Source organism: Gekko japonicus, unplaced genomic scaffold (genome assembly GCF_001447785.1).
Source record: "Gekko japonicus isolate JY-2015 unplaced genomic scaffold, Gekko_japonicus_V1.1 scaffold1478, whole genome shotgun sequence".
In the NCBI taxonomy this organism is placed as follows: Eukaryota; Metazoa; Chordata; class Lepidosauria; order Squamata; family Gekkonidae; genus Gekko; species Gekko japonicus.
In genome coordinates, this window is record NW_015174885.1 from 344,712 (window position 1) to 370,848 (window position 26,137).

Sequence of the window (26,137 nt, forward strand, 5' to 3'; positions counted from 1 at the left end):
TTCTTAGGAAGGCCTCGGCCTCTATGCCTTGTTGTTGGCCCTCCAGAGGAGCTGGTTGGCCACTGTGTGAGAAAGGGTGCTGGACAAGACAGACTGTTGGTCTGATCCAGCAGGGGCTCTCCTTACATTCTTAGGAAGGCCTCGGCCTCTATGCCTTGTTGTTGGCCCTCCAGAGGAGCTGGTTGGCCACTGTGTGAGAAAGGGTGCTGGACAAGATAGACTGTTGGCCTGATCCAGAAGAGCTCCCCTTATGTTCTTAGGAAGGCCTCGGCCTCTATGCCTTGTTGTTGGCCCTCCAGAGGAGCTGGTTGGCCACTGTGTGAGAAAGGGTGCTGGACAAGACAGACTGTTGGTCTGATCCAGCAGGGCTCTTCTTCTGTTCTTATGCCTACACTCTACTCAAGTGAGCACAGAGTCTCCTTTTGTGAATTCGTAACACATGCCTTTTAAGAGCAACTATCTAGTAGTATATAATTTGAGCACCCAGCCCTTCAAGTACCACCTAGTTAGACTCCCCTCTCAGTTAAGTATATTTACAGCATCATCTTAAGCAGAGTTACGCTTAGAGCTGTAAAATTTCCGGAAAAATTGAAAAAAATGCTACATTAGCATTTCTTTTGTCTTTTCTAGATTGAAAGTCGTTCTATTACTTTAGGAACATAAAAGATGACTATGGACATTTTTACTTGGCATGAAATTATCACAACTAGCATATTAAAAATAGAGTGTATCCAAACAATTATTATAAACAGAATACCCACCCACATGCAAAAACAAAACTGAAACCTTTTCCTTTTCTTGTGACAATAGCACCTCCTAAAGGAAGAAATGCATCTTGTTCTTGCATTGGAGAGTTCAGTTTGTAACCTAGGACTTGCTTGCCCTCAGTGCACAGAAATTAGATCAATCTGATACCATACATATATATTTTAGAAATGATTTGGAAAATATCTGAACACCTTGTCTAAAAATATTTTATTCATCATGTTAAAATAAAATGTTCCATAATCAATTTCTTTTCTTTTTTCAATTTTTTCAATTTTTTGGAAAAAAAACAAAAAAGGGTTCAGGAAAAAAGGGGGGGGAACGTTCCCCCCCCCTAATTTTTCCGTTTTTTTCCCGGGCCTTCATATCTCTAGTTACGCCTAAGTCCACTAAACTCAGTGGGCTTAGAAGGGTACATCTCTGCTTAGGATGGCACTGTTAGTCTCTTCTCAAAAACTGAACAAGTTAAAGAGGCTCTTTAGCTTGGAGAAACAATGATTGAGGGGTGACAGAGCAGATAAAAGAAAGTACTTCTTCACCCAAAGACTCATTAACACATGGAATTCACTGCCGCAAGAAGTGGTGGTGGTGAATGAATGAATGAATTGAATTTATTACAGCCTTAAAGAGTTTCAGTGCTGCTGGCACAAAATAGCCCCCTGTAGAACGGTAGAACTTGAGAATACCTTGGGCGGATTTATCACCCGTACATGCTGCTGCCTGACTTTGAGCGAACTTAGAGCCCGAGGCTTGGATAACCATACCAAGGTAACGAAAGTTGGTTACCTGTTCAAGATTCTGATCATTTATACTCCACTTTCTTAACTTAGGTCTCCTGCCAAAGGCCATCACCTTCGTCTTCTGATAGTTAATAATCAATTTCTGATCACTACAATAACTGGCAAATCTATTCAATGCCCTTCTCAGGCCAATTGAGGTTCTAGAAAGAATAACAGCGTCGTCAGCATATAAAAGTATAGGGATAGGACGCTGGGCCAATTTGGGTGGATGGAGATCTGTGCCATTAAGATATCCAGCAACATCATTAATGTAGAAGTTGAAGAGAGCTGGTGCCAACATACACCCCTGCCTAACTCCCTTGTGGGTAGAGATTTTATCTGTCAGGTGGCCCAACCCGGTACATCTAACCCTCAGGGAGGTGTGTTCATGTAAAGCACGGATGAGAGCTAGAAGTCTTCTATCTATTGTGGAGGCTTCAAGTTTACTCCATAGTACAGGTCGAGAAATAGAGTCAAAGGCCGCTTTGAGATCGATAAAGGCTGCATATAAAGACGGGGGGCCCTTGCGAACATATTTTTCTATAAGATGCCTAAGTAGAAGACAATGGTCCGTAGTCGATCTGCCCTGCCTAAACCCTGCTTGTTCCTGAATTATTATATCATCCTGCTCCAACCAAAGTGTAAGTTTTTCTAGAAGGTGTTTAGCATATAATTTACTTATAACACTTAGAAGACTAATAGGCCTATAGTTTGCAGGATCTTTTCGGTTACCTTTTTTATAGAAAGGAACAACCGCGGCCACCCCCCATTCTTTTGGGACCTTCCCTGTTGTATCAATATAGGTAAATAAGTACGCTAGAAAGGGGGCCCACCAATTTATGTTTTCCTTCAAAAAATTCAGGAGAGATTCCATCCAGGCCAGGGGCCTTGCCTCTTTTAAGTTGGCCTATCAATGATGAGATCTCTTTTGGGGAAACCGAGGGCCAGCTTGGCAGGTCGCTAAAAACAGAAGACGTAGACAATTGGGGGGAATTATCATAATACATATTCCGAAAATATAAAATCCAAGTTTCAGAAGAAATGTGGATTTCCCTTGTTAAAGAACTATTTCCCCTTTGACTGGAGACCATCCTCCAAAATAAAGCAGAGTTCTTTTCTTTGGCAGCTTGAATTAGAGCCATCCATGCTTCCCTAGCATATTCCTTCTTTTTTCTTTTAAAGTGGTTGGTGGTGGCTACAAGCATAAACTGCTTCAAGAGGGGATTGGATAAACATATGGAGCAGAGGTCCATCAGTGGCAATCTATACCTTGGTGCTTGGGGGGCCACAGTGGGAGAGCTTCTAGAGTTCTGGCCCTGCTGGTGGACCTCCTGATGGATCCTCCGTTTTGGCCACTGTGTAACACAGCGTGTTGAAGTGGATGGGCCATTGGCCTGATCCAACATGGCTTCTCTTGTGTTCTTATGAAGTTCTATTCATGCTTACTTGGGAGCAAGCTAGCTTAATTTCTTTTACTTCCAAGTAAACACACAGCGGTCTGGCTTGACAACACAGGGGAGAGGGGGGCTTTTCTGATACTGCGATCACTGAGGTACCCCAGTTTAAGCCTACTGACCTTAGTGAAGTTAGACTGGAGTAAATCTGCACAAGACTGCAGATTGAGGAGTTACTCTGTAATAAGTACTCTACACCTCTGTCATCATTCTCCAAAGAAATTAGCTTTCTTAAAAAAACTTTTTAGAGTATATTTTTGTGCATCCTTGCTTCGCTTTTGTATTTTTAAAAGAAACCTATCATCTCACAGGCAGGTGACAAATTTTGTATTATTGTAACATAAATATACATGGTACTTAGCAGCAGGAAAACTTAAGGATGGTTCTCTGCCTCAAAACAGCTTATGATATAAATTTAGATAGCGAAAGAGACAGGGAGGAGTAGAATAGGGATGCTACTAAAATTTTATTTTTATTTTCCTGGACCGATTTGTTAATTTCCCTGATTACCACTCAAAAACAACCCCAATTTTTTTTAAAAGTTACATTACATTTATTAAAACTTTTATTAAAAGGTGCTGTGTGATCAATGCTCCCTCTAAGCTGTGGAGTCTTGTGAGCAAAAATTCTACATTGTGAACTACTGGTATTAAAGTTGTGAGCGAGTGACTACTGCATAAGTTAGTCTCCTCTGGAGCCATCCTTCCTGAGTTAAGACACAAATGTGTGAGCTGGAAGCTAAAAAACTCTGAGCTAGCTCACACTAACTCAGCTTAGAGGGAACACTGTGTGTGATCCGCCTTCAATCCCAATGAGAAATGTATACTATGAATGAAGTAAATAAGTATACTAATTAAAAACAAAAGTACTGAAATGGAAAAAACATTTGTCAAGATTTAACAGCTTCAAATTTGAACTTTTTCAAACACTGACTGTTAACGAAAGAAACACATCTGTTTTGAAAGGGCACTGAAAGGGCACCAAGATAGAAACTTCAATACAAGTAATCTGTAAACAATAACAAATGGGAAAACATTTTTGCTCTTGTTTTCAAACGACACTAAAATTATATCAAAATCTTCCAATGAATATTCTTTCTGAAATGGCTTAACTGAAGCCACACGATAAAATTTACTATTTTGAAATTACTATTTTTAAAATCAAGTTAGAAATAAGTACATGTATACTTTTTTTAAAAGCTCAGAGATACACTGCTATCATTTTACAGCCATCAGCCATTGTGAGTTAACGCCCATCTTGAGTGGAAGCAAGTTTTCTTCAAACTGGAAAAGGTACCTGCTCCTCGTACAATCTTGAAATAGGGTGGATAAATTCCAAGATACAGTGTTGAATCGATGAATGAGACCAGACTCAATGAGAGGATCAAATATTACCTGGCTTCTCTTAGATCAAGGTGGGCAGCCGTGTTGGTCTGAAGCAACAGAACAAAGTTAGAGTCCAGTGGCAAATAAAACAAAGTTTTATTCAAGATGTGAGCTTTCGTGTGCATGCACACTTCCAGGGCTCTTTTTGTAGCAGGTACTCATTTGCATATTAAGCGACACACCCCTAATGTAGCCAATCCTCCAAGAGCTTACAGTAGCTCCTGTAAGAAGAGCTCTGTAAGCTCTTGGAGGATTGGCTGCATTAGGGGGTGTGGCCTAATAAGCAAAGTTTCTGCTACAAAAAGAGCCCTGAGTCACTTCCTCAGATACACTGAAATGGAAGGTAACAGTTCATTGATATATAGAGAGGGTGAACTGTAAATTAGCATCCTCTTTTAGTGAATTTCTTTTTTAATAGTATATTGGAACAGTCATAAAAGACAGAGGATGCTAATTTACAGTTCACCGTCTCTATATATCAATGAACTGTTACCTTCCATTTTGATGTATCTGAGGAAGTGTGTGTGCACACGAAAGCTCACATCTTTTTTGGTCTTAAAGGAGCCACTGGACTCTAACTTTGTTCCCAGACTTCTCTTAGTTATGCTACACAATAGCTGCCCAAGCAAGTTCTGTATCAACAAGTGAATGTTTTTAAACCAGGGTAGTGGATAAAAATCCAAGGGACGGTGCACCATCTGGGGCCAATTTGCTTGTAAGATCCACTCCAGAATTCAAGTGACGTGTTAGGGTAGAAATGGCAGGCTTTCACTGAAGAACCACAGAAAGACATGCTCTTTAAGTTGAAAAATTAACCCCCAGTGCCAACAACGTTCACAATGCAAGAATAATGCTCTTTCACAATTTATAACAGTGTACAAGGGGGGGCCAGTCTCTCTCTCTCTCCCCCCCTTCTCTCACTTCCCCCCCAGTCTACAACTGATAAAAGACATAACAGAAATCGATTTACCTCTAAACCCAGAAATTTATTTGCTAAATATCTTACCCAACGGCATTAAATATAATGAATCATGTATTATTGTATATATAATTACAATGGCAAGAATCTGTATTGCTAAAAACTGGAAATCAGATAATATACCAAAAAGGGAAGAATTGATAAACAAACTGTTTGAGATAATAGAGATGGATAAATTAAATATGTTTTTGGCTGGTAAATTAGAAGACAAATTTAACCAGAAATGGCATAAAGCCATAAAATGGTATGAGAAAAATCTGTAAAATTTATCCCCAAATGTTAACAAAGAAGGAAATGTATGTATGTTTGTATAACCTGGAAAAATGTAAATAAACTACTTAAAAAAAAAAAGAATGTTGAATGATAAAATAAAAAATTGTTAATGAGAAAAAATTAACCCCCAGTGCCAACAATGTTCACAACATAAGAATAACGTTCTTTCACAATTTATAACAGTGTATATTGGTCTTCTGCCCTTGACCCGGACGGCTCAGGGTAGCCTGATCTTGTCAGATCTCAGAACCTAAGCAAGCGTCACTCTGGTTAGTACTGGGAGACCACCAAGGAAGTCCGGGGTCCCTACGCCTTTAAAACCCCATGAGGGGTTGCTGTAAGCCGACTGCGACTTGGCGGCACTTTCTAGGACCACCATGTTGGTGTTCTAGTGCCTCAGGTTCAAAAGACAGGCTTATTTTAAAACTGGACATAAAAACAAGCAGCCCTATGAAGGACCAGAACAGAGTTAGTGTGAATTATTCAATATCCAATGGGGAGGGGATCTCGGCACACGGTTTCCTTCCACCTCTTGTCAAAAGGGCACTTTCAGGATTTGGGGACCGTGAAACACACTGACTTGTCACCGGGTTTTCTTGGTGACCTTTTACCACCACTGGATTAGATGGAATTTGGCCTTGGAAGAAGCAAACAGACCCATATCAGGTTTTGTCTTACATTTTTCATGGGTTCCTTCAAAAAGAAGGCCTTCCATTCTTGTCTTTGTTTCATGTGGCATCACGGCAGAATGGCACCTCCTTAAGAGAGCAGCTGTAACTGCATGGAACTGAGCGCACCAAACAGCAACATGTTTAAGCAACAAAAATTGACACTGCTAAAAATGTTGCTGTTTGATGCCTGGTTCCATTCTTCATTAACTTAGTTTGTAATTAGTGAAATCCTTCACTGATTTTCTTTTCGCTACAGAACTATATCTTGAAAAGGTTATGTGCACGAAATTGAAAACAAGTGCAAAACAAAGCAAGAGGGAAGCTCTTCGACCTTCAGCTAATTCTGCTGGGGGGGGGGGGGGGACGTACAAACTGGAACTGAAGCTCCTCTCATCCCACCCCTGTTGAGAAAGGGCAAAGAATCAGCTCCAACAGATTTCTTACTCTTGGTGTACTGGTTAGGAGCGTGGACTCTATCTGGGGGAACCGGGTTTAACTCCCCACTCCTCCACATGCAATTGCTGGTTTGACCTTGGGTCAATCACAGTTCTCTCAGAGCTGTTCTGGAAAGAGCAGTCCTCGAGAGAGCTCTCTCAGCCCCACCTACTTCACAGGGTGTCTGTTGTGGGGAAGGGAAGGGAAAGGAGATTGTAAGCCACTCTGAGACTCCTTCGGGTAGTGAAGGGCGGGGTATAAATCCAATCTCTTCTTCTTCCACAGCACCTCAATCTCTGGACTTAGTATCCTCTCTGGGTGCGAGGGATAAGTCGATTCCAGCTCAAATTTCTCCACCTAAATCTACCTCCGTAAAAGAGACTTTACGAGATGAGCAAGCATATGTTGCCTCTGCTCTAGACAACTTAAAGAACTCTATTCAAAAGCTAAGAGATCTAGCAGGACTTCTTAATCAATGCGCTATAGGGGGACTGTTAGACAGGAAGAAATCTACACCTCAAACTCATAATACTTTATTTATTTATCTTTGAATTTATATCCCGCCCTCCTGGAAGGCTCAGGGTGGCTCACAAGGGGCATAAATGCCACTGAAGAGGTGGAACTCAGTCTCACTTTCTACTACATCTCTGGATTATGAGATTTCTAGATCACCAGGTCTGCCAAAGAGGACAGCTGAATGCACGCATTTATCCAACAGGACAGCAATCGAACTTCCATGCAGGGCACACCAGTAGTTGGAGTTGTAGATGGTCTTTTGTCCCTCAAATCAGCAAAGTTTGATTATCGGACCAGACCCAATCAAGTTCTGGAATGTTTTAAGCTACAGTGGAAATCGATTCCACCCCCCTTCCCCGAACAGCTTAATGACTGACTTCGAGACAAAACCAGGTTTACTTGGAGAGCCCCCAGCAGTGCCTCTTCAGACAATGGTAGGAATGAGTACGGTACCCTCAATGATCACAGATGTGGAGAGCCACGGAGAAGCACATAATCTATCAAGTCGGGCTCCAGCTTAAATGCCAGTTGCACCAGGGATTGGCATGCTGCCACTTTCCCCAAATCAGCATGTAGCTGGGCAAATAATGTCAAGGATAAATAATTCTTATTTTTCATGGTCTCTGAGCAGGCACACAAAGGGGAACAGGTTAGCAAGATGACCTTCCATGGAGCAAATGCCCATGTTAGCTTGTAGAGACAAAAAATTCACAGTCTGAGAACTGATGGCATTGGAGAGCTTACACCTAGCTGAAGGAAATACAAGATCACCCAGACAGGTCAATGGACGATCCTGATGACACATAAGAGGGTTACTACCTAGATCCTATTGAGATATATATCTAGGTGATAAAGGTAGCAAGCAGTTACTAGATCAGTTTGATCTGTTTGACAGTCCTAGCTGTCATGCTAGTGATTAAGTGATTGCAGCCAGGTGTTATACTAGCAGGTGTTCTCTATCAGGCATTGTTAGAGTAGGTAATTAATTCACCTTGTTAGTGATTGGCTGGGTTTAGTATATTAGCTATCAGCTGATAAGCTAGGTGGGGACTTAGTCTCTCAAAGCTAAGGCATGGCATGCTGTATGATAGCCTGTATATCTCTGTGTATATATCCACCATTATATCTATATAAACATTCTATGCACCTTCATCACCAGTTGGTCTCCAGCTTCTTATTTACTACACCCAATAGATCCTAGTACTCCCAATGACCTGTTGGGTCTAATATGAAGCCCACGGCAATGAGGACAATAACAAATCCCAGGGCCAGGCTCTTCCATTGGGGTCCACTGAGGGAAACCAGATCAGAACAAGAGGCTGACAGCAGTATACGTGAAGAATGGGATGAGCATGATCAATAGTTCTTTTTCCTGTCACTTCAATCTGAAGGCAGAACCAGGGTCTTCGTTCTCAGACCTGAGAGAGCAAACCCTGTCCAGTGAGCATCCATCCATCCGGCTTGTGTTTTGTCTGCCTCTTCCAGGACCGTACCTTTTGATGTCATTAAAGGCAACGGGATTCTACCCAGAGTGAAGACACCTCTGACTGGCACAAAGGTTAAATTCCTAATGCATACAGAACTACAGATGCAGGGGAATAAGCAACTCTGCACATCATAAGACTGCAGAGGCTCAATGGTACATAAGCACAGGAAAGTTGGGTGTCTGAGGCCAAGGACATTTAAAAGCCACTTCTCCCACACCAAGTTACACTGCCTCACAATTTAAATGTACTGCTGAATAAATAACACAACTGTTTGGCTTCCAGGCACCTCAGTTTCGGAACTATCACTGTACCACAATAGATTCAGGTGGGGCAGCCATGTTGGTCTAAAGCAACAGAACAAAGTATTGAGTCCAGTGGCACCTTTAAGACCAACAAAATTCAATTCTGGGTATAACCTTTCGGTGTGCATGCACGCTTCTTCAGATGTTCATGCATGCACATGAAAGCTTATAACCAGAATTAAACTTTGTAGGTCTTAAAGCTGCCACTGGACTCAAACTTCGTTCCACTGCATCTCAAGTTAAGGAAGCCTTAGCAAAGCTGGCCTCTCTTTCTTCCAGAACTTCCTCAAACTAAGCTCTTCCTGAAGTGTTCTTAGTACTACAAGAAAAAAAGAGTTTAGGTACAGTGCAAAAAGCTACCGTGGTAAAAAGCCAATGGGTGGTCTTCCACAACAATTTTAGCTCATTTGCCAGTCTACCGCGAATACTGCACAGCTTTTACTCAACTAGCCGCAGAAGAAAATAAGAGTCTGAAATACTCCAAGAAAAATGCGCACAAGGACAGATTATAAGCAGAAGCTGCACTTACAGATGCCACTTTCAGTCTGGTTAGTTCTCTATTTTCTCATCTTTAGTTGCTAGTCTTTCACACAGTAACCACCTTAAAAAGACTTTAAGTTTTAAAAAAATCTGTTTACGTTATTTCTAAGAAACACAACATATTTAAGGGAAAAGAGCAATCTGCAATGTACTAGCAGTACTGATTACAGACCATTCTTCTGGCCTTATCACTTTTAACGTTCTGCAGTGTTCCGTGCGCCTTGGCGTCTAGTCATGCCGGCCACATGACCACGGAAACATCTTTGGACGGCTTTGAAATGGAGATGAGCACCGCATCCCTAGAGTCGGATTCGGCTGGCTTTCGAGCCAGGGAAACCTTTACCTAAACACCACGGAAACATATTTGGACGGCTTTGAAACGGAGATGAGTCGGATTCGACTGGCTTTCGAGCCAGGGAAACCTTTACCTAAACCAGAATGCAGACTGCTTCTCTTGAACCAAGGACCCAAAGACCCAGGATGGCAAAGGACATTATTTCCTATGTGGGAGACCTTTCCCGACACATCTCTTATTTCCACTCCTCTCTTAACCACCTGCTGAAGAGACTTCAGTGGAACTTCCAGATTGGAGCTTTGGCCTATGGATATGGAGCAGACATTAATTCAGGAAGGTGAGAAAACTACGGATAATTTTACGGCAGGGGTAACTGGTTTCTTGAGGACTAGTACCCTGCTGATCCTCTCTGGAAGCCAGTTATGCCTCCCTGCCGCTAGCTTACAGGAAACAAACATTTCAGACAGCTGGGAGGTGCTATATGAAGGTGATATCCAGAAGGCTGCTTTGAGAAGATGGGAGGTGTCTTGTCACACAACAAGCCCCTACAAACCCAGCTGCTAATTCTGCCTGTGTTAACTAAAAACCCAGACAACTCCTCAGGTTGCTGCTGAGTAAGACTTGTCCCCAAGAGAATGAGAAAACCCAGTGGTTACTGCCTCACCTTTGCAGGTGGGAGCAGGGTTTGGGAGGACGACGCTAACGGGCAGGCTATCCGATATGGGAAGAGGTGGCCCTTCAAGGCCACCTTGCCGCTTTCAGAATACAATCTCACCTTTAAAGAGGATGGCATCCTGGATGGAAGGGAGGGATGTTGTGCTCTATTGCTTTTTTAAAAAAAATGCTAGCTGGACATAGGAAGGCACTAGAGCAGTAGGGCAGAATATCCCTCTTTCCCAACCAGGATGTCAGCCTCTTTAAAGGTGAGATCCTTCACCTGAATCTACCTCCAGAATGTAACCTTATTTAGTCTGGGTCTGTTTCTTTTCAAGAATGAAGACGGGAAGAAGCTCTGGCATGCAGCTAACTAGCATGAGAGGGACAGCAGGGGGGAAAAGTGTTTTCAGCAGCAGCCTGATGAGTTGTTAATTAACATAGGCAAAGATTATGGGAGAGAGGCCATGGCTCAAGGGTAGAGCATCTGCTTGGCATGTAGAAGGTTCCAGGTTCATTCCCCAGCGCCTCCAGAGCCAGCATGGTGCGAGCCATGTGGCGTAGTGGTTAAGAGTGTGGACTCTAATCTGGAGAACCGAGTTTCATTCCCCGCTCCTCCACATGCAGCCAGCTGGGTGACCTTGGGCCAGTCACGGTTCCCTCTGAACTCTCTCAGCCCCACCTACCTCACAAGGTGCCTCTGTTGTGGGGAGAGGGAGAAATGGAGATTATAAGCTGCGTTGAGAGAAAGGGTATAAAAACAACTCTTTTTCTTATAACGGTAAAGGTTCCCCTGCTCAAAAGCCAGTCGAATCTGACTCTAGGGTTGTGGTGCTCATCTCAGTTTCCAAGCCAAAGAGCCAGCGCTGTCTGAAGACATTTCCATGGTCATGTGGCTGGCATGACTAGACGCCGAGGCGAACGGAATGCTGTTACCTTCCCACCGAACTGCTAGGTTGGCAGGAGCTGGAACCAGAGACAGGAGCTCACTCCATCATGTGGCACTCGGGTCTTGAACTGCTGAACTACCAACCTTCCAGCCTGCAGTTCAGCGTCTTAACCACTGAGCCACTGCAGCTTATTCTTCCTGCTAGATGATGGAAAAGACCTCTGTCAGAGACCCGGGAAAACCACTGCCAGTCTGAGTAGACAATACTGACCTTGATGGACTGATGGTCGGATTCAGTATAAGGCAGCTTCATGTGTTCAAGAGGAGGTAGGCAATCAACTAGAGACAGGGTTTTCTCAGAGCCTCACCTCTGCAATGTCCCCCCCCCCCCAATTCTTACGGTTGTTTAGGCACTAGAACATTTCTCTTTACACACAGGCTTCTAAATGTAGTTTTATTAACATTTTTAAACATTGTTTTAAAACTCTTGGTCTATTTTCAATACCTTTTCAATGTTTTATGGAGGGGGTCAGGAACCTACAGCTGTGGAGCTAAAGATGGCTCTTTGGAGGGACAGGTGGGATGCTGGAATAATCGGCGTGTGATGAGAATAACAGGCAAAGATTTCTTTGGGACGAAAGGGCGTCCTAGAGATGTTTTACAGAAAAGAAAGTGATAAAGGTGAAACGTTGCTACTGGCCCAAGCACAAACCATGCAGATTCATGCCAGTATGATGGTGATGGAAAGTACTATCAAGTTGTGGTTGACATCTGCCCACCTTGCAGGGTTTTCAAGGCGAGAGATGTTCAGAAGTGGTTTGCTGTTGCCTGCCTCTGCGTAGGGACCCTGGGCTTCCTTGGTGGTCCCCCATCCTAATACTAACTCAGCTTAGCTTCTGAGATTCAGTGAAATTGGGCTAGCCAGGCCAATCTGGATGTAATTGCACAGGGTGATCCTTTGTTTAGTGATCACTTAAGCTTGACACCTGTGTGTGCCATCTTCTTCTCTTATATATAAAGCTCATTTCGTGTGACTCCTGGAACACGCTCCCGCAGCCTTTGGCCAGGAGACCTGTCGATCACCAGGTCTCACCATCCATTGGTGGCTGCATTGCCAAGGTCTCACCATCCATTGGTAGCTGCATGCCTGTGTGCTGTCAAAGTCCCGCCCACCCTCTGACAGAACCACCGCCCAGCCTTTCCACCTCAGTAAGCTGGGAGGCAACGGGGGCAGCGCATGCTCTGGCAGCCGAAAGGGCTTGCTCGCCCGGCGCCCTGCCTTCTCGCCTCCTTCTCCCACAGCCTAGCAGCTCTTCCTGCCTCCACGGCGCACCACCTGCTGCCTGACGCCAGCCTTTGCTGCTTCATCTGGACCCACGCTCCTCCACCCCTCCATGTCAGTCAGGGGCCGTGGGCCGCCTCTGGCGATGCTGCGACCTCTGGGTGGCCTTCTGTCCTGCTGGCGACTGCCTGTGGCTCCTGGCGGAGACCAGCACACACCCGGCCCAGCACTACTCCACGGCTTCAGGAGGGGGGGAGCGCAGCTCCTCCACGACACCACACTTACCCAGGCCCTGTTCTAGAAGCCCGTTGCATTTCGGGCCGCAACAGACCTTCCTCCTAGTTTTGTAATAAAGGACACGACCCCAGTGTTTGGGCTGTGGGAGCCTTATGGATTATTAATCAACACATAATATTTTCTATATTTTCAGTTATGCAGTGGACTTTCTTACATTGGCTCATTGTTCATTTCTTACTCCATATTTCGATGCAGTTTGGCTCTTTAATTATAAAAGGCTGCTGGACTGCATTTTATCAAACAACAAATATACACACTGCAAAAACCTTTTTATATGTTAAAGTGTTCTATATGTTCCATCTTATAAAGTGCATTGTGTATTATTCATAATATTCTAAAACAGGCAGCTTTGAGAAAGACAGGAGCGCTCCATCTATGAATGTCAGCTGCTTAATGGGCCTTTTGTAGGACCAGCAACAAACATCAATTTGAACTTCAATGTAACCACAAAAGGAAACTTCCCCCTTCATAAGACTTTCAAGCAAGGAGAAGCAGGTGTACAATTCTAGAAACTCCCATTAGGGTTGATTGTGTAAAAAGGATATAAATTGACTGGTAGCTATTAGATTGTACAAACTGATTATTATTGTTGATATTGCATGTAATGAAATATACCTGTTTTTAGAATATTATGAATAATACACAATGCCCTTTATAAAAAGGAACATATAGAACACTCTAACTTATAAAAAAGGTTTTTGCAGTGTATATATTTGTTGTTAGAAGAGTCAAACACTGCAGCTCGAGTTTCCACAGGACTGCATTTTGTGACTTGTTTTTATGTGCTCCCAACACTGTTTTATGCCGTGGGTTTTATTGGCCTCAGGTTCTACAGTGTAGATTATTTTACTGCTGCAGGGTTAATTTTATTGAAGTTTGGTACTCTTTTATAGGTTTATTGTATAATTATTTGTTTTTATTTGTATTTTTGTGTTTTATTTGTATTGACTTTTATTTTATTAGCTCCACCAAGCAGTTATCTGCAGAGGTGGGATATAAGTGTTCTAAATAAGCGGTCTTTTCCTACCATTCTTGAGAGACAAGACTCTCAGAGAGCTCTCTCCATTGCTCTAACACACTATTCAGCAGGGAGACCATTCGTCATTTTATTCAAGCCCCTTGAAGTAAGATGGCAGACCAACAAGTCACTCTAGTACCTCTAAGACTTGCAGCAAGAGACAAACCACACAACGTGCTCAAGTCTCTTCAGCATCCTCCTCTGATTAATACTGACAGTGCAGGAGCCCAAATTGGGGCAATGATGGGGGTATGGACAGGAGTCCCATAATAACCTACAATCATAGGAAGTAGCTGCACTGCACTGGCTCCTACATTACTAGTTTAGCATAAGATGGAGTTTTAGGGCACATGTAATGAAGATCAGCACTTAAAAAGGCATATTACAGGGCTGAGTGTTCCTATAAGGGGAGAGGAGGAAGGGTTTAGCCACTCATTTTGTTCAGCGAAACCCATTTATTTATTTAATTGGATTTACTGGGCTGCTCTTCCCTACAAGTAGGGCTCAGGGCAGCTTACAACAGATAGTATACAATATTGTATCACAACATTTAAAACAATCCTATAAATAAAATTAAAACTATGCTGTCGTGCCCTGGGGTATTCCCCAGGGCTCGGAGGACCGTTTGCCATGGTTGAAGACTCAGGAGGGAAACGAGAGCCTCAGACCTGGAAGGTTTCTGGAGTTTCGGCACTCACAGTACTCCCTCTTCGGGGTTAACAGCGGCTATCTCTCTCTCTCTCTCTCTCTCGTTCTCCAGCCAGTCACCACGGACATCCTCCTCGGCTCTCTTGGTTTCCCTCCTTTTATCTCCCCCGTTCCCTTGGTGACTCCTCCCATTCCTTTCCTCCGCCCCACCGCCACATCCTGAACCTATCAATCACCTCCTTCCACCTTCCCTATGGTGCGCCTCTAGTCCCGCCCTCCTGTGATTCTCTGTGTTCCTTTCCTGAACGGCATTGCGCAGGGGAGTGGCCGCTTCCGGATCCCGACGCCATCAACTGCGGCGTCTCCCAACCCCTCCCTCCAGGTAAGGCCGGGCCTCTCCATTTGTCCTGCATCCGGGACCGAGCGCGCCCTTCCCCCGTCGGTGGTCGAGGAGACGAGCATGTCTCCGACTGCCTTCTCGACCCCGCCTCTCCCGCTACTCCTTTCTCCCGGGGCTTCTGTCCCCGTGGGGGGAGTGCAGTGAGTCTCTCCGGGTCTCTTGGTCGGGCGTTTGCGTCGTCGCTCCTTGAACCCCTTTCCCAGGGGGTGCGGTCTTCTGAGGGGGGCCGAGAGTCTGGCGATTGTCATGCCAGTCCCGCAGCAGCAGCCCGTGAGGCCGCAGAGGAGCCCGCGGCGGGACATATGATTAGCACTTGGGGAGCACATGGGGTGGGCGTGGGGAACCACTCCTATAAAATATGAACAACTTTAGGTGGTTAGAGGTCCTGCATGGTTAGCCTCCCTCTCCCATGCGGCTCCAACTAGAATCAGGGCCTCATACACAAATGCTCCCTCTAAGCTGGGGAGTCTTGTGAGCAAAAATTCTACTTTGTGAGCTACTGGCATTAATGTCGTGAGCGAGCGATTTGGTCACTGCATAAATTAGTTTGCTCTGGAGCCCTCCTTCCTGAGCTAAGACAAAAAAGTGTGAGCTGGAGGCTAAGAAATTGTGAGCTTGCTCACACTAACTCAGAGGGAACGCTGCCCATATACTTTTTCAAGACCAATGGAAATCAATGTCCAATACATCTGCATTGATCCTTTACACAATGAGGCAGCAGAATTCTGGATGTACCAAAGTATACACAATCATGTTTTTAATGCCTTCCCCAGCATAAGACATCTCCCTGCAAATAGTGAACATTGGGGGGGGGGTTAGTATGGCCCTCCCCTCAATATGCTGGCTTCACTTTATGGGCAAGGAGCTCTGTCTGTGGTGATCACTGAAAAATAGGACACCTCCTCCCACTGATATGCTCCTGCCACAGTTCAGTACAGAGAACAGCTTCTACAGCTCCTGAATCCAAACCTAGCACCGAAGAGTTCCTTCGCCTGCCTTCTGTCTAAAAGTTTTATAACCGGGAGAACCGGGAGTTTTGTAACCTATCCCCTCCAGCAGTTCTTTGACACACGGGGATCCCTCCTTCCTTCCAGTACTGGAACAAAGAAAACACCACTCAAACCTGAACTCACAGCCCTCTTCAAAACAACTGTGTTTTACCGGCCGAGTACAAACACAGCTCTCCAAAACACTAATAGTAACTGTCTTGCTCTGGCTGCTTCTCTGGTGTCTGAGAAGGGGCAAAAAGTAGAAGAACATCTTGTCCTTCTATGTATCCGAGGACTACAGCGGAAGAGGAGCACATTAAACCCTCAAGTGGTTGGGGGGTGGGTGAGAAGGGAGAAAAAGTCAGAGGGAACAAGGAATGAAGTAGGGAATGGGGAGACCTACTGTCTGCAACATAATTTTTTTAATAAGTTTGATTAGTTTATATAAAAAAGGGGGAGTGGGAAAGAATGGAAAAGAAAGAGCACAGACGTATATATATATAAAAACCAATTTAACATTCTGCATGCAAATTTTCTCCTAAACGTTTCACAACTATTATAACCATCTTTCTTATTGTTCTTCATTTAGTCTGAGTTTCTCAGTACTTATGTTTTAACCAGTCATAAAACGCCCACCACGGTCCCATAAATACTTCTTCCATTTTTCCTTTTAGAATATTTGTCAATCTGCCCATTTCAGCACATTCCATAATCTTCGTTATCAACTCATTAAGTGTTGGGATTTTCAATGTCCTCCATGTCGTTGCGAATAAGATTCTGGCCGCTGTTATAACATGTAAAATAAAGTATCTATGGTTCTTATCTAAGTCATCTGGTAGATAGTTTAACAGGAATATTTCTGGTTTAAAAGCTATTGTAATATTCATTCAACACTGATTGTAAGAGGGTATGTACTCCAATCCAGTACTTTTGAATCTTTTTACCTGTCTGCAACATTAAGGGAAATGCCAGCAGTTTAAGATCTCACTCTCCTAAAGCAATGCCTTTGGAAACATTACCCCAATGAGATCACGGCATGGATCAGAAGGCCAAAACAACCCTGGAAAAGGGCCTCATCCTTTCCTGCTGCCACACACCCTTCACCTGACAGAGGGACAAAGCGCAGGTGGAGGAAGAGGACGCACCGCGATGCTCTTCCTCACCAGAGCTGGCAAACAGCTCTGAAGGGCCTTTGAGCCTCCCTTCATATATCCACTGGGGGGCGGGGGGGGGTGCTCTGTGGTCACTGGCCCACTGGGATGTCAAAGGGCAATCCACTCCTGCACTCCCTTGGAACACTTAAGTGGAATCCCCACCTGATAGCAATAAAAACCTTACTGGCTTTGACCCCCCCCCCCAGGTGGGGAAAACTGCAACCCACCCTTGTTCTTTTTTTTATTGGTCATGGCCCCCGCTCCATCCGGAAAGAATGAGAAACTTTATCGGGTGTCAAGTCCAGTGAACATTAGAACACAAGAAGAGCCTGCTGGGTCAGACGAGTGGTCCATCTAGTCCAGCATCCTGTCTCTCACAGTGGCCAACCAGTTCCTCTGGAGAGCCAACAACAGGGCAGAGAGGGCGAGGCCTTCCCCTGATGTTAAGAACATAAGAAAAGCCCTGCTGGATCAGACAGGTGGTCCATCTAGTCCAGCATCCTGTCTCTCACAGTGGCCAAGCAGTTCCTCTGGAGGGCCAACAACAGGACAGAGAGGGCGAGGCCTTCCCCTGATGTTAAGAACATAAGAAAAGCCCTGCTGGATCAGACAGGTGGTCCATCTAGTCCAGCATCCTGTCTCACACAGTGGCCAAGCAGTTCCTCTAGAGGTCCAACAACAGGGCAGAGAGGCCGAGGCCTTCCCCTCATAAGAACTTAAGAAGAGCTCACCTGTATCAGACGAGTGGTCCATCTAGTCCAGCATCCTGTCTCACACAGGGGCCAACCAGTTCTTTTGGATGGCCAACAACAGGGCTTAAAGACCCAGGCCTTCCCCTAATGCTGCCTCCTGGCTCTGGGATCCAGAGGTTGACTGCCTCTGAATGTGGAGGTTCCCCTCAATCACCACGACCAGTAGCCACTGATAGTCCTGTCGTCCATGAATCGGTCTAGTCCCCTTTTCAAAGCGGTTTATTCCTGTGGCCATCACTACATCCTCTGGCAGGCAGCAAATCCCACATTTTAATCACTCACAAGAAGTATTTCCTCTTGTTCATCCTGAACCTACCAACCATCAGTTTCTTCGGATGCCCTCAAGTTCTAGTGTTTTGGGAGGGGGAGAAAGTTATTTTTGTCAGCTCTCTCCATCCCATACATAACTTTATACGCTTCTCTCGTATCCCCCATGAGTTGCCTCTTTTCTAAACTGTCCCAGACCCTTCAGCCTTCCCTCATAGGCCCCCTAACCGTCTTGGTTGCCCTCCTCTGTAATGCTCCTCTCTAATCCTTCTCCTTGCACAGAAGTCTTATGAATAAACTTAGGATGCTTGCCAAGCCTAGCACCTAGAAACCAGATTCTTTTGAAACACCATTTACCCTGTCCTCTTAATAACTGTCAAACAAAATCTATCACAATCCTTAAGTTTACGTCCCATATGCAAGGCACACACTGGTTCACACTCTCCCCATACACAAGTTCCAAGAAGCTAGGAGAAGCCTGATCACATGGTGATGGGAAAGAGCCGCCCCTGCAAATGGCAGCCTTCTTCTTAAGCGCCCCCCCCCCCCCCCCCCGCGCACTCCTACAACTGAGTCTGAAGAAATATTGGTATGGTGGCCATTAACACCACAGCGGAGGCAGAGCAGCAACTTCCAGAGCAGTGATCCCAACAGCTTTCACACTCTCACTGCTCCTTATAACTGCCAACTGGCATCTGAGCCAAGGATCATTTGAAAGGCCACTTTAAAAAAAAATTATCCTTAACAGTAATTGATAGAATCATAGAGTTGGAAGGAACTTCCAGGGTCATCTAGTCCAACCCCCTGCACAATGCAGGAAATTCACAAATACCTCCCCCTCCACACCCCCAGTGACTGCTGTTCCACGCCCAGAAGACGACAAAAACCCTCCAGGATCCCCAGCCAAACTGGCCTGGAGAAAAATGGCTTCCTCGTCCCAAAGTGGCAATCAGCATTTCCCTGGGCGTGTAAGAAAGGGCCACGAGAACTAAGCACTGCGGCAACCTTTCCTGCTCTCCCTCTTATGAGCTGCCTAAGTTCACAGGAATCAGCACAGCTGTCAGATGGCCATCTAGCCTCTGTCTGAAAACCTCCAAGGAAGGAGAGTCCACCACCCCTCGAGGAAGTCTGCTCCACTGCAGAAACGCTCTAATGGTCAGAAAATGACAATCAGCCTATCAAGAGAGTTAGTAAATAACCCCGGTACCTTCTTGCCAGAGGGACTACTTGTCTTCGAGATTAATGCTGCTCCACCAAAGCCCTGTTCAAGCACAGAGTCATACTTGATGCTTCTTTTTCTGTTCCTCCTCTCCTTGTTCTCTGTCTTCTGCTGGTTCTCCTCTGCTGGAGATATATCTATCCCATTGTCGCCACAAATTGAAGACTCAAACAGAGGCTTTCCATTCATGTAAGTCTTAGTGATTTTCAGTTTAATCTCTGGAGAGCAATTCTTGGCAGGAGTAGTGTTAGGCGGTGTCCCAGCTTCCTTGATATCCTGCGACTCAAAACGCAGCTTGGTGTCTTGTGCTCCTGATTCTCCGTTAAACACACGGGAAGTGAGGTCTTTCAGCTTGTCTGCTGGGATAAATGGGAGCGCATCACGGCCGTTGTATTTTGGCACAACATCTTCCTGTAGTGTGGCAGAAAGATGCGTTTTGCCCAAGTAGACGGAACACTCACGGTTCACTTCACAGTTCTGCGCTTTCCCTGTAGCGCTTCCAAGGATCTCCGGTACTTGCTTCATTTTTATGTGATTGACACTCTTTTTGGTTAACAGCAGGGAGCTACTTTTGAAATCCATTCAGCCAAAGAGATTTCCAGTTTTATACTGCAAGGTTAAAACAAAAAGGGGGGGGGGGGAACAAAACAAGAAATTGAACACTGATCCTGGAAGATGTTATTTTTTTCATTAGTTTAGATATATTAGTATAGTCAGAAATGGGATAGTCAGGGGTTAATAACATTTGGTGTTGATCGGGCCAACTAAACACAATATTCACACTACAGTTCATGGGGGGAAAGATGACCCACATCTGAAGTCGGCTTGGTTTTTGCCAAGCTATAAACCTTTTTACTATTCTAACTGTACACAATATGCACACTACAGTTTGAGGGGGAAAAGATGACCCAGATCTGAAGTCGGCTTGGTTTTTGCCAAGCTACAAACCTTTTTACCATTCTAGAAAAAAACAGTTTAAGGCACTAACTGCCTATTCTAAATTATGCACACCACATTGCTGTAGATTACAATAATCTGCAAGGTGACCATGGTCCCTGATCACAGTAGAACATCAATTTTTGTATTATCTTTTTGAACACAAATATTACCTACCTCATTATGTTAAAAAAAAACCAAGCAGCTTTGCTGCTGCTCTAATGGCACCTTCATTCAGCAGCAATATAGTTTGCTTAAAACTGAAAGAAGTAGCGAGTACTGGGGAATGCAGCCACACTGGAATCAGCACCCACCCTAAATTGGTTGTTTAGGAAGCAAAGGCTACTTCCCCCCATTTCCTTCTCCCATAGGCCAAGCAACCCAAGTTTGGTCTTTACTGACTCCACCCCTTGTTGCATAACCTTGAATTTATCTCAAAACACTGTTAATATAGAGACTACCAATGCACATCGTACCTGTGCATCCTCAGTTCCTTCTTCACAACACCCCTCCCACCTTCTAACTGGGATACAGGGAATCGAGAGGTTTCCATTCCAGCTCATATCTGACAAAAGGAGCTTTATAAAAGAGCAAGAGTCCAGTAGCACCTTAAAAACTTGGAAAATCTGTGGCAGGGCATGAGATTTTGTGAGTCAGGGCTGTTCTTCAGAATCAACTAGAATGATTTTAGATGCCAAATGACAACAGCAGCTGTGACTGGATTAGGTGTGATATTGTCACTCATCTGTTCTCGTTTGACTGCTATTGTGAGCAGCGACTCACAAAAGCTCATACCCTGCCACCAACGACGTTTGTCTTTAAGGTGCTCCTGGACTCTTGCTCTATTCTACAGCTTCAGACAAACTAACATGGCTACCCAACCTGATCTATCTTGAAGGGAGTTTTGACTCTCAAAAGCTCATACCATGAAGATCTTGTTGGTCTCTGAGGGGCTATCGCACTCAAATCCAGCTGCTCTACCGCAGACCAGTTCCAGCCACCCTCTGAAAATAAAGGCTACCGGGAACTTTCTTTTGTTCTCAGCCCTCAAGGGAACTGCGTATCTCAGCTGCCATTTGACAGGAATTTGGATACAGTTCTGCTGGGCTTTTTGCATTCGCACCATTTCTGATTACTTCTTCCCAAGGAGCAGCCTAGAACCTAACATTAACACTGAAGTCAAGCTACTTGCCTGTGTGCATTTTATACAAGAACACCCACAAGATCAGGTCATGCCATCATGACATGAAAAATCTGCTCCCACCGCTCCGTTGATTTAGCTTTGTACCACCCAACCTGGATTCTATTTTATTGGTTAGAATTTTTAGTCACCGCTCACCCAAAAGGTCTTGTGGCAGCTTACAACATTAAAACCAATAAGGTAAAAACAACATAAAGACAACATTAAAGTTTAACATTAAAATATGAAAATACGGGGCTATCACCATACCACGATTGAAACAGCACAAACATGTAGTTACCCTCCAACGGCCAACCCAAACAATTTGGCCTTGCATGCCCTGCTGAAACTAAACAAGTCCAGCAGGGCATGGGTGTCATCCAAGTGTGCATTCCACAGGGTAGGAGCCACAACTGAGAAGGCCCTTCCCCTGGCGACAGCTAACGAAGCCATCCTGGGGCCAGACACCTGCAAGAAGCCCCTAGATCAGAGGTGTCAAACTCATTTGTTACGAGGGCCAGATCTGACATCAATGTCACTTTGTTGGGCTGGGCCATGTCTGCCTTAAAACATATTGCTAGGTACCGGAGATAGAAACTGTATAGCAGCTGGTAGGCTCCGAGTTGGTGTATCCTCACTGCAAGGCCCCACAGTCTGGGAGGGGGGTGGAGAGGAAAACCCACATGGGCCTACTGCACAGCCAGCAGTGCAGCAATGGGCAGATGTTCCCATGATGCTTGACTGTGCATGAATGAATGAATTTTATTGTTACGGCACTTAGCCAGCAATATAAAACCATAGGACTGTGCAGATGAGGTTGTTCTGCCATACTGAAGCCACAATCGGAGTGGCTCTGCCCACTCCCCCTCCCCAGTACTCCCACCCTTGCACCAGTTGCTCGCAGGCCGCATAAGAGCTCTGGATGGGCCAGATCTGGCCCCTGGGCCTTATGTTTGGCAGCCCTGCCATAGATGATGACTGAAGTGAGTGCAGGGGGTCCCATAGTGGCGAGCTCAAAAGCCTGCACAATACTATACTAAAATTAGGCTGGTCATAATAAAGCCCCACCAGAAATGAGTTCTACCTAAGCACCAACCTGCAGCACCACCTAAGCAGAGGTACAACCTCCTACACCCATAAAGTTACAACCTCCTATGCCCACTGATTTCAGTGGACCTAGAATGCTGTAACACTGTTTAGTTTGTTTTAAAAGGCATTCTGTTAAACACAGCTTCTTCCTGAAATGCTGAAGAGCGATTGCTTAGTTATGCATTACCTCAGTTCGATATTTTGTGTTTGGCTCCACCCGCTGAGGCAGCCATTTTGCGGTTTGTACCCACCAGTCTGTGCCAAAATTCCAAAGGTACCCAAGGCACAAAAAAAACCCTGGGGACCCCTATTTAATGTGAAAGGATGGTATGAACACTAAACATGGATAATGAATCCCTCCTCCACACACACAGTGCTCACACAAAAAGCTAGCATGGCCAGGGAAAAGATTCAAGCTTAGCCTAGTTCTGAATTGCCAGTGAGGTTTTGAGATCTTTCACCGCTTCACCAGATGTTTGAAACGGTACATTTTAATAATATACACAGTACACAATTTTACCGATTGTGCATTTTACCTTCCAGATCTGGAGGTCACATCACCATGCAAGGGCCAGGATCAATGAAAGCAAGAATCTAAACTGGGAGCCTAACAAGGCCCCACAATAAGCTTAAATGCCTGTTCAGCCATAAAGCTCAAGTTCCAAGTACTACTACGCAGACTTATTTCACAGCACGACTCCTCTTCGACTCCTCTCCAACTCCGTGTGAAAAGGCATGGAGTGAGCGGGGGGGGGGGGGGGGGGAGCAGAAATTCACACTCAGTTCTCTCTGCCTTCCAGAAAACACAGGAGAGTCCAGGCATATTCACTGACTCCTATTCCTACTCCCCCTGCCCCATAATGGAGAAATAACAGCCAGAGACACACACAAGCCTTCCCTCGTTTCTTGAAGGGGTATGGGAGAGTATTCAAAGGAAAGGTGCAAAATTCGCTGCAATTCGCACCAAACAGAAGGAAGATAGTGCTAACATATAATGAAAACTTGCTATGCACATTTCTGATGTAATAATCCATATGCTCCTGACCTGGATAGCCCAGGCTAGCCCGATCTTGTCAGATCTCGGAAGCTTACCGGGGGTCAAACCTGTATTGTAGAGGAGACCTCCAAGAAATGACAGCATCGGGACACGGAGGCAGGCAATGCCAAGCCACCTCTGAACATTTCTTGCCTTGAAAACCCAAAAGGGTTTTCCACCACCAATGTACTCCACTACTAAATCAGTTCAGCTGACCTTTACTGGCATAAAATACCTTAAAAAGGAATACTATAAGAAGAAATATACACTTAAAACCACGTATAGCCAGACATATAAAACATAAGGTAGCATAAAACAATTACTCATTGGAAGTTTTCCTGACAGAGCTTTATCGCTGATTGTAAAACCATGGCTACTACGTTCATTGATATTTCCGAAACAGGGACATTTAGAAGACGGGGCACTTTTAAAGCATCAGGATGGTTCGTCATGTTGGCTAAGATAGGATTTAAATATCTAGCACATAAAACCACATAAAACTGACAAATCCAAACAAATATGCGAAACAGTGTCAATAAATCCAGAATTGCAATGGCAAAGTCTATCCGCATATGCTATCTATATATCTAATACCGAAGTCGCCCCCTGCATGCGGATACTTATTTCCGCACATCGGGGGCACCTGGGGGGGAGGGAGATGTTTGTGCACATTTGGGGCAGTCCCCAGGTGTGCACAAAAATCTGAAACCTGTAAAAAAATATCGGGGGGATACTTAAATCCCCCAAAAGTGACAGAGCGTCCCCTGCGCATGCGCAGGGAATGCTCTGCACCCGGCCTCGTTGCCGCTTCGGAGCCGGGGGGGCAGTGAGGCCCGGGCGGCTGCCGCCGGCCCTAGCTTCCGAGCCACGGGGGGGTATATCTCCCATGCAAGATTGCTGATGGTATTACATTGAATCTTGCTAGAGAGAAGGCTCTGCGCTGTTGCGGTGCTTGTATACCAGATAGATATGGGGCCATTCGGCCTACCGTTAGGGGCATCTCTAAGTTCAGGGGGAAACGAGATTTATTGGCCAAGCTGTAAAGCCTTTGTGTTTCAATATCAAGGACTCTACGTACTCATCTGTTTCCAAGGGTGAGAGGGAAGATTAAATAGGCTGTTCTAAAACAAGGCCATTTTACAACTGGTTTCCACTGGTTGCTGCGCTTTTACCAGCCAGCCAAGTTATTGTGATTTTAGATCTGGATTGACAGTGGACTTGCTCTTACAGAAAGGAGCACAGTGAACAAGCTAATAAAGTCAATACTAGATAAAAATCTTGGTGATCCACATCCTCTCCACAAAGGGTCCAAGAGCAGAATGACTAAGCAAAGAGTGTAAAGGCCTATTCTAGGCAACAGAAGTCAAAAGCTTAGAGAAGAAAAAAAAGGGAATTGAGATATGCTTGAAAAAGCAATGTGGAGAGATAAAAGAATGGCAGAGAACAGAATGAGATCCTATGGGGAAACAGCAGTATAGGGGTACAGGATTAAAAAATTCAGAGGCGTAACACCTCAGATGAAAAGGCAAAGCAAGCAAGCGATCTCTTTTCAAAGAGCAGGAGGCCCAAGAAACAACGTGCTCAGTAGCAATGGTTTTCCAATATATCTGTTAATACTCCAGGAACGGCTAACATAGCAAAATTCAAGAAAGGGATTAACAGCTGCCCAGGTTATCTCCAGAGATATAGGGGGAGGAACCTTTTTGAAAGGACATTTTTGAAAGGATATTTGTGTGGGGGGAAGCATTCAATTTATGAAGATTCATTATTTCATAAAACTGACAACGACCCCTGACCTAGATAGCCCGGGCTAGCCCGATCTCATCAGATCTTAGAAACTAAGCAGAGTCAGCCCCGGTGAGCGTTTGGATGGGAGACCACCAAGAAAGTCCAGGGTTCCTACACAGAGGGTAGGCAAAGGCAAGCCACCTCTGGACGTCTCTTGCCTTGGAAACACGATGGCAGGGGTGGCCAAACTGTGGCTCTTTCACACACATTGCGCGGCTCCGAGTCCCGGCAGGGCGGCTGGGGAGCGAAGGGGAGGCGTGCCTCCCTGATCGGTCTTCCCTTCCCCAGCCAGTGTGCTCCCCTCCCTGGGTAGGCTTGAGGTGTGGGGAGCAGAAAGAGAAAGCAACTTTAACTTTAAATGCATTCTCAAAGCCCCCAGCTTGGGAGAAAGCATTTGAAGTTATATCTGTTTTTACCCCTTTTGTTTTTATTTTTGGCAGTCGCGTGTAACGTTTTTAAAAAAAAAGCAAATTTGCATGTTTTCCAATAAAAAAACGTGTGGGTTATACTTGTTCATGTCTTGCGGCTCTCAAACATCGGATGTTTATTCTATACAGCTCTTACGTCAAGCAAGATTGGCCACCCCTGAACTATGGTGTGGCCATAAGCCAGCTGCAACCTGACAGCAATCACCACCACCAACAACAACAACTGGGTG

At 45.0% G+C, this 26,137-nt stretch overlaps 1 protein-coding gene across 1 annotated transcript in view; it reads right to left on the reverse strand.

Annotated features, from left to right (window-relative positions):
• The window catches only part of WHSC1 (Wolf-Hirschhorn syndrome candidate 1), a 115,448-nt gene extending 95,401 nt beyond the window's left edge, over window positions 1–20,047 (reverse strand). The window contains exon 1 of the mRNA XM_015424916.1: window positions 19,439–20,047. Coding sequence (XP_015280402.1) covers window positions 19,439–20,032 — 594 coding nt within the window. The 5' untranslated portion in view covers window positions 20,033–20,047. The remainder of the gene's footprint in view (window positions 1–19,438) is intronic.
• Between the last annotated feature and the right edge of the window lie 6,090 nt (window positions 20,048–26,137).